This window comes from Thermoascus crustaceus (genome assembly GCF_041956765.1).
Source record: "Thermoascus crustaceus strain CBS 181.67 unplaced genomic scaffold VTN00scaffold_2, whole genome shotgun sequence".
Taxonomy (NCBI): domain Eukaryota; kingdom Fungi; phylum Ascomycota; class Eurotiomycetes; order Eurotiales; family Thermoascaceae; genus Thermoascus; species Thermoascus crustaceus.
In genome coordinates this window covers 4,771,420-4,781,009 of record NW_027192528.1, presented here as the reverse complement: position 1 = coordinate 4,781,009, position 9,590 = coordinate 4,771,420, and the positions used below count along the sequence as shown (strand labels likewise).

At 38.6% G+C, this 9,590-nt stretch overlaps 1 protein-coding gene across 1 annotated transcript; it reads right to left on the bottom strand.

Annotated features, from left to right (window-relative positions):
• Window positions 1-108: 108 nt before the first annotated feature.
• VTN00DRAFT_5193 (uncharacterized protein) lies at window positions 109-1,632 on the bottom strand (the record flags this gene model as incomplete). Its single annotated transcript, XM_069431699.1, has 2 exons — window positions 109-246; window positions 1,489-1,632. The coding sequence occupies 2 exons, from the start codon at window positions 1,630-1,632 to the stop codon at window positions 109-111; spliced, it is 282 nt and encodes a 93-aa protein (XP_069290708.1).
• Between the last annotated feature and the right edge of the window lie 7,958 nt (window positions 1,633-9,590).

Sequence of the window (9,590 nt, the reverse complement as noted above, 5' to 3'; positions counted from 1 at the left end):
ACCCTAAAACCCTAAAACCCTAAAACCCTAAAACCCTAAAAAGATTCAAACTGCAGAGCACTGGTGCGGGCAGGCTCAATAGACAAGACGTAGCTCGAAGAGCTTCAATTAGAATCCGAGCTGTGCGATGAAGATATTCGCGAGGCCACTTAACTCCTCGCTGGCGGTTCTAATTCCTCTCCACGGCAGCACCATGACAGGTGTCTGGTCTGGTAGCTCAAGTGACTGAAGAGAGTCCTGGGTGCTCTTTACCAAAGTAGAGTTATTAGACGCATTGTCAGTGTGACAGCGCTCAGTCATAGTATTATTAGCTGAAACTATGGTAGCTTGTCATACAGAATTAAAAGCATGGAGAAGAAAAAGAGAAAAATTATAGCATTATAAGGTGGTTGATATAGCCTATTAGTGCTAGCAGTATCTCTCACCACCTGCCATACCACCTACTCGTCCGCCACGCTGTCACAGTGGTAACAGTCAAGACCTGGTTCTCAATCCCATGCTTTTGAAGTAGGTCAAGGAGAACTAAGCTCAGATTAACTTCTGTATGTTGTAACGGCGGACCTAGGACTTCTAGGTTAAAGCGCGTTGGGTTTATCTTGAAGGACAGAAGACAAGAGGAAAAGGTAGATAGATAGGCCGTTACTAGCAATGTTACTGTTGGGATTGCTATTTTAGTTGACCACGGGGTCCTAATCCCCATGGTTTAAGGAGTGTCTTATATACATGGTCTGTAGTCCCTCCTGTAGTCCCTCTGTTGGACTACTCTGTGGACTGTGTAGTCCTTCTTGTAGTCCCTCTGTTGGACTACTTGATGGACTACCAGTCACGTGTCCTGAGGTATTCCTCTCTTGCGGGGTAGCATCCCATGCAAGGTCTGTGTCGATCATAACATATGTGTGCTATGAAGTGGTTCAAAGCCAAGCAATATCTCACAATAGTTCCAATTCTTGTTGATAAAGTAGCCTGTAACAGCCAGAAAGGCCTTGTAAAAGGGCAAGGTCTAGCAATCTAATACAATAGAGAGCTTAGTGCCTGTAGAAAGCTTGTAAAGAAGATTCTGCTGTTGTTCTTCAACTATCTCTGGAAGGTGATATCAGACTATATATATAGAAGGGATTTCATGTAAGAATGGTGCAAGCTGGGCCATCTCAATAAGAGCACAAAATTGAGGGTGCTCAACAAGTTGAAATGGCAGTTGTAAGGCAGTAATAAAGGTAATTACCCTCTCTATCCAAGCTTGTGAAGTAAAGGTAGGTTTTTAAGAGGCCAGATATGCCTAAGATAACTAGAAATTAGTAGAGATAAAAAGAATTAGTAGGGATAACTATATTAATATACCCCTTCTTGTATGAGCCTTCTGATATCTTGTGAATGAGGCACTACTCTCTGACAGTTAACCTCTTGCAAGAAATGTTTATTTATGGAGGATGTTCCACAATGGCTGTCTGCTGGATAATTGAGGATTTGGCCGCATAGTTTACACATAACCTTTGGAGACCCATCTTGAATAGCAGTGACCTGGTGAAAATGCTTCCAACACTCTGCCTGGTGCTTGTTCTTGAAGATATTCTGTTTTATCTGACTTTCAAACTCAGTCTTCAACCACCATGTGATGAATTTATCATTCACCATCTCTGTCCAGAGAAGATAGTTCTTCTCTTTCTCTGGGCCAACACATTCAAGGGTGTTAGGGATGGAGAGCAGTACTGGAGGCCAGGTGAATTCAGTGTTGGGTGTAGAAGCAGGTGTCTGCTGGCTGTATAAAGCATCAGAGATGAATGGCTGTTGACCATCAGATAGAAGGAAGGGAAAACTATCTAGAGGGGTATTCTTATAGATAGATAAGAGATAATTATTGGAGAACTGAGAGATTTGACTCTGTGACATAGTAAATAATAGAGTCAGAATAATAGAGAAGAACTGGAAGAGACATACTAGAGATTAAGTAAGCTAGAACTGAGAGAAATGGCAAAAACTAAGAGAATCAGCTACCAACATAAGCTGAATGAAGGCATGAATACATCTATTATAATATAGACTGGGCTATCTACCTGCGTGTGTGACAATTGATCAGTAAGGCCCACTATAGTCAGGTTCTGTCAGGTTCAGGTTTGAGGTTCCAATCTTTAAAACCTGAGTCGGACTATTTTGAGGCCTAATTCTTCACTGACCATCCTCTTAATATGGGAGATTAATACTGATTTTCTAGGCATGTTGGTGCATAGCAGGTCTGTGTTCCCCTCTCACACTACCTACTCAGTAGTAGTAGAGTTGATACTTCACATAGTCCTTTTATAAGAAAGGGTGCCAAGGCAAATTGTATCAGTGGCAACAACAGGATTTGAATATGTGGTCTCTAAGTAACCCTGCCTAAGCCTACTTAGTTGGATGCCCCAACTAACTAGATGGAACTTAATAAAGGACTAGCTAGAGCTCAGCCAGTGACACTCTACCACTATGCTACCTGCCAGCTATATAAAGGGTATGCCATATCATGCATTGTAGGGTAAAGCACCAATCACCCAATGCTTTTTTATGAGAGACAAGTAATTTCCTTTTCCAAGGTGCAATTCCAACTGAGAATCATACTGCATTATGGGCTACAGAATAAAGTGTAACAGCAGACCTAGAACTTTTAGGTTGAAGCACATTAGATTTATCTTGAAGGACAGAAGGCAGGAGGAAAAGGTAGATAGATAGACTGTTACTAGCAATGTTACTGTTGGAATTGCTATTTGAGTTGACTATAAGGTTCTAATCCCTATAGTCAAGAAGCATTCTTATATACATAGTCTTTTGACTACCATTCTGACTACTATCTTATGGTAGTTCTTGATGGTAGTGACTACCTTTATTGACTACCATCTTATAGTAGTTCTCTATGGTAGTTCTATATAATCAGTGATACTCTTATCTTCTTATTCTGTGGGGTAGCATGCCCATTCTATACAAGGCTATATTGTCTATGCTGATTGTAACACTACTCCCTCTCTTCTAGCTTTTTGTCCTGAAAAGTACTTAAATCCTGCCATTCTCTCTGGTCCTGGTGTTGAACTTCTTTTTTGTAAGTGTTTTATTATGCCTTTAAAACACAATTATTACTGCAAGTTTGGTTGTCAGATTGACTATATTAAGCAGAACAGTCTTCCTGTTGAGCATTCTTGTAAATATTATTATTCTCACCATCTTTCCTGCATTATAGATTCAAAGAGTTGCAACTGTTTGTCTTGTACCTGTCAAGGTTGAAAGTGTGAAAAGTGATTTTATAGCAATAAGGAGTGGGATAACCTTTGCTGTTCTAAGAATCAAATTAATGCTCAGCTGGAGAAGACAGAAAACCAGATTAAGCTTCTGCTTGTAAAAATTAAATGCTTACACAAACAGCACAAGTTCCTTAAAAAGTGTGGGTTGAAGATGTTGGATTATAATACCTCTGTGATGGACAAGTCAAATAAGAATAATCCTTTATCTGCTGAGAATCTTGCCAAGTTGGAGTGTCTAGCCAATGAATATAAGAGTTGTCAGCAGTTTAATAATCTACAGTTCTTTAAGAGGCTCTCTTCTAGTTTTGTTGCAGAGTTCTTTGCTTCTGGAGGTCTTGAGCAAGAGGTCTCTGACAATTTGCAAAAATCTTAGTGGGATAGGTTCTACAGATGCTGCTCTTTAAGCTGGCCTCACTTTCTTTATGGTGGCAGGTCCTCTGGTTTCAGGCAGTCCAGGTTTTGAAGGTGGAATTCTCTGAGGAGTTTTTTGCATCTGTTGCAGTTTTCTATAGATTGCTAAGAGTTCTCAGAGTTATTATACTCTTTCCATTTCAAAAGGTATATAAATTGTCTATTAATTATGCCACTGTCTAACACTTTCTCCACTTTATAGTTCTTGTTGTTATTGGGGTTTTCTGGCAATATTTCTTCAGTTTTAGTAATGGGTTGGATGTCTCTTAGTGTGGGTTCCAATAGTGATATATAAAAAACTGGGTGTATCTATATAGTATCTGGTAATTTAAGGTGGAAATTGACCTCTTCTTTCTTTTCTGCAATTTCAAATGGTCCAATCTTTTTAAAATCCAATTTGTTGTTGGATCTTTTTATTTTAATATTTTTTCAAAGAAGATACACTTTATCTTCTTCTTTTAGTTCTAGTCTTATTTTGTGGTGCTGATTATAGTATTTGGCAGTTTAATAGGCAATAAACTGGATATCAAGGCTTAATTGCTGGTGGAGTTCTTTCAACTAATTAGCTTGAAGAATTCCTTTCTGGACCAGGACTTTACTTGACTTTTGTTTCTGGTAGGCAGTCAATTCAAATCTGTAGTTGGTGTAGAATAGTAACTCTTGAGTTGTTTTATTCTTAGCACTGTTATAGGCAAACTGGGCTAGAGATAATAGTTCTACCTAATTGTCTTGTTAGTAGTTAATATAACAGTGTAGATATTGTTTCAAGATCTAGTTTGTCTATTCAGTTTGCCTATTAATCTGGGGGTGAGCTGTTGTTAAAAGCTTATGTTTGGAACTAAGTTGATATATCAAAGTTTGCCAAAATTCCAAGATAAATAACTTATCCCAATCTGACACAAATTCCTCAGGCAATCCATAATTCCTGAAAATAGTCTGTAGAAATGTGTATGCCAGTTTCTCAGCATTGAATAACTTCTTGTATGGTAAGAAGTAGGCATACTTGGTTAGTTAGTCCACTATGACCAGAATGGAATTATATGCTATTCCAGTTAGGGGTTCCTTCAATTTAGATAGGTCTGTAATGAAGTCCAGTAATATAGATTGTTAAGATCTCTCTGGTGCTGCCAAACTCTGCAAAAGTCCATATAGTGCATATTGTGCTGCCTTGCTTTGAATGCAGAGATTATATTATAACACTATCTGTTGCACTATCTTTCTCAATTCTGGGAAGTAGAAATTCCTGATAATTCTTTTAATAGTTTTTTCTATCCCCTGATATCCATAAGCCAGGGCTTTGTGGATGTCCCTGACTAGATCCTCTCTTAACTTGGTGGGAACATAGACCAATTCTTGGAATAGAATAATGTCTTCTTCCCCTCTAGTTATATTGAGATTATTTTCAATTTTGCTAAGTTTCTTTGCTATTAAGTTCTTTTAGTAGGCCTTCTTAATCTTTTCTGCCCAGGTGCCTGGTCTCAATCATAGGGCAGGTGCAGCTTGCCTATTCAAGATAAGAGTTCCATCAGCCTTCTGTTGCAAAATTACAGGCTGTGGTGGAGGCTCTTTCTTCTAGTAGTCTGGTCTTCAGCTAAGTGCATCTGCTTGGGCATTTTCAGAACCTCTTTAGTAGGTGATCTTAATATTGTAAGAGGCTAACTTCTCCACCTATCTGACCTGATGTTGAGTCAGTTTCTTAGTGGTGGTGAAGTATGCCAAGTTCTTATAATTACAGTATATTACAATCTGATGCTTTGCCTCTTTCAGGTAATGTTGCCATTTCTATACTGCTGCCACAATGGCCAGGAGCTCTTTATTATGGATATTGTAGTTCAGTTCTGGTAGAGTTATTTTTCACAAAAGATAATTGAATGCAGTTATTCTTGTTTATCAGATTGGTTAATACATGCTTCTATGGCAAAGTCTGAGGCATCTATCTCTATAAAGATAGGCTTTTCTGGGTCAAAGATTTCTAGAACTGGTGCCTTACAAAACTTCTGCTTGAGAAGATTGAATGCCTCTTGCTGTTTATTTCTCTATTCAAACCTCTGATCTTTTCAGATAAGTTTTGACAGCAGTTCCACTATCTTGGAGTAGTTCCATATGAACTTTCAGTAGAAGTTGGTGAAATCAAGAAAGAATTATGCTTTCTTAACTGTTGTTAGAGCTGGCCATCTCTTAATAGCTGCTATCTTCCCCTTATTTATTTCAACATATTCTGAGAAAATTATGAAACCAAGAAACTCTGTTCTTTAAATATGCTATTCACACTTTTCTGATGCAACTAAGAGCTTTCTTTTAAAGCTTCTAGAACCTTTTATATATGCTGCCTGTGTTTCTTCAAGGTTTCTGAATAGATAAGAATGTTGTCCAGGTACATCATACAAAAGATATTCAAGTATTCCTACAAGGTATTGTTGACTAGACTCTGGAATATAGCAGGCATATTGGTAAGACTAAATGGCATAACTATATATTTAAAATGCTCTAGTCAGGTTCTAAAGGTGGTTTTTTATTCCTCCTCTTTCTTTATGTGGACTAGATAATATTCTTCTCAGAGGTCTAACTTGGTGAAGTACTTGGCCTTGTATAGTCTATTCTGTAGCTCTGAAATGAGTGGTAGAGAATAGTGATTCTTAACTGTGATATTATTGAGTTGGTGATAATCCACACAAAGTTGTAATTTCCCATTCTTCTTTAAGATAAATAGAATCAGATACCCTGCTGAAAACATTAAATATTGAATATATCCCCTTTTCAAGTTCTTTTGAATATATTTCTGTAATGCTGTATGTGCCTTTTCTGAAAGTGGATATATTAGTTTGAAGGCAGGCTGCATTCAAGGCTTTAATAGTATCTTATAATTCCATAGTTGATATTCTGGCAGCTATTCTCTGCTTTATTCTTTGAAAACTTTCTTAAAGTCTCAGTACTCTTTTAGAACTGCTTCTATTTTGTTCAGAGGTGGCTTGATTTCTTTTTATTCCATAGATCTAATTATCAATTCTGATATGTAGATAAGATACAAGAATTCTACTTATTCTTCCTTTTTCAATATTTGTGCTATTACATTTTTAGAGATTTTCTTAATTTCTACTGGCTGTTTCTTTCTCTTAGATTGTCTTTCAGGCCTTATATCTCTGTTGAGTTCTTCTGCCATTTGCACCTTCCCCATTGCTCAGTCTATATAGGGGTTGTGTGTCTTTAGCCAAGGTATACCCAGGATTATATTGTGTTCTGGCATTTATGTAATGTTAAGATTGATTCTTTCCTTATACTGTCTGATTCTTAAGATGGATTAGTCTATCTCTATTTATATCTATTCTCCACCATAACTGCTAGTGGATTTATCAACTGTGGATAATTGGTATGGCTCCCTCTTTTCTGTAAAGGGGATCTGATTCCTGGTCACAAAAGTATAGCTGATAAAGTTTTTCATAGCCTTACTGTCAATTATGGCTCTTGCTTTTTTATTATTGATCCTGACAGTAATGACCAATTGTTTCAATAAGTCTGTTCTGTTGAGTGTAATACTATTTTGCACTTTTGTAGTAGAATTTAGAGATCTGGTTTGTAACTTCTGCAAGAGTCTCTTACAGACAGAGTTCTCTAGTTTTTTAACTTTCTAGGGTTCTTTGGAAACCATTCTGTTGCTATTTTAGATGTATGGTGGGCTGAGCAATTATTATTATAGCAGGTTGTCCAGGCAGTTTTAGTATATTTATTCTGTCTTGCAATTAATACTTGTTTTTTGTTGTCTTATTTCAGCTTGTCAGGGCATTTCCATTCTAGATAATTATTCTTTCCATAATGAATGCACAGCTTCTGTTTGTAGCATTTCTTCTGTTTCTCTATTCAGTTAGAGTTAAGGCTTCTGGTCCTTCTGTTTGTTGTTCTCTGAGGGCCCTGGTCCTCCCAATTAGCATTATCTAGTTCTATAGCATCACCTCTGTTTCCTGTATGTCAAGAAGCCTATCAAAGAGGGTTAAATTATTGTTGCTTAGTTCAACACTCAAAGAGTTGGTTATCAATCCAGGTGGCCATAAGTATCAGACTGTTAAAATTGTCTAGTTCTTCAGACACAAGAAGCCCATTCTTGACCTTCTTCTTCAGTTCTCAATAGTAATGTTCCATAAGTGCTTATTCTGACCAGTCTTCAAGGAATGCTGCTGATTGCTGAAATTCAGTGGTGTAGTTGGCAACTAATGTTCTCTGCCAAATGGATATAATGGTTCTGGTGGCCTTCTTTACTTTATCTAAATTCCCAAAGTTCTGCTTGATTCAGGTTAAGAATATATTGAAACTGTTGAAGGTTTCAATGGTCTCAACTTACTGTTGTTCTGGTGATCTTTCCAGATGGTTCTTCAGGTAGGGGTTAAACCATTGAGCTGCTGTGCTTCACAAATAGGTTGCCATAAACATTACTTTCCTTTCCTTATTGGGAAACTTATGTGGATTGAAGAAAAAATAGAGCTCCAGTTGTGAGATAAAAGTCTGCAGCTTTTTTTGATCACTATAGTAAAGGTTGGGTTTTGCAATCTTGATCTTCAAATTAACCTCATTGTCAGTGGGATTTTAAGGGGTTAGGTTGGTTATATAGGTTGCATTTGCATGGGCCTGTTGCCCTAGCTGTTGCATCTATTCCTGGAGTTGGATGTTCCCATTGATTTGGTTCTGTAGTTCACCCTGCAGCTGATTAACCTGTTCCCTAAGAGTGGTATTCTCACCAGTTTGTTTCTGTAACTGATTTTCCAATTAACTAACTTGTCTCTGTAATTCCCTAAGGGCTCAAAAAACTTCCTGGGGAGTGATATCTTCCATCTTCTCTTCTTCACAGAGGGGTGACAGTGTTCTGTTGTCACTTTCCCTTCCTGTCTTCTGCAAGAAAGGTGGTCAAAGTGTAATGGCAGACCTAGGACTCCTAGGTTGAAGTATATTGAGTTTATCTTGAAGAACAGAAGGCAGGAGGAAAAGGTAGATAGATAGGCTGTTACTAGCAATGTTACTGTTGGGATTGCTATTTGAGTTGACCACAAGGTTCTAATCCCCATGGTCAAGGAGCATCCTTATATACATGGTCTTTTGACTACCATCCTGACTACCATCTCATGGTAGTTCCCTATGGTAGTTCCACGTGACCAGCGATACTCTTATCTCCTTATCCTGCGGGGTAGCATGCCCATCCTATGCAAGGCCATGTTGTCCATGCCGATCGTAACATAAAGTACCAATCACCCAGCTACTTTGTATGAGAAACAGCGAACTTTCTTTTCAAAGTGTGGCCACAACCCATTCTGTTTCTGTACCATCACAATCTGCATCCTTCATCAGTGTTCAGTTCGGAATTGCTTGGCTTCAACCGCACCTCGCCTTGGTCTCAGCCTATTCAATTTCTACACTCTTGCAAGAGGGTGCAGAGCAAAGTCACTACAAAATGGCAGAAACTCAGCCAGCCACTGCATATACAGGCCAAATGGCAGATCGCCACGCAGCTCAGATCAATGGGACTATTCATAATTTCTACTTGGGTCCACAAGAAGACCTCGCTAAGGCTCGCTTGGCCAAACAAAACCGCCTGCTAGATAAGCTACCATACTTGATGGGAGCGGCTTTCAACTTATGGGACAACCAACATGATTATGTCTCAAGGATACCCGGGGTTGGCCTCCTCGGTCAGATCCAGACTTGGGCTGAACATACACACGGCGAGGATATCTTCTGGCTGAACAGAATAGCCGGCACAGGAAAGTCAACAGTGGCTCAGACAGTCTACTGCAGCCTTGCATCTTGCATCCATCCTTTGGATAACATTGATTGCAAACTTGTTCATTATATTAAGTGCCATGAAATCTTAGCGTTCGATCAGTTAGGCCATATGGTCAACTACAGCTGTGATGGTTGTCTGGCATAGTGACG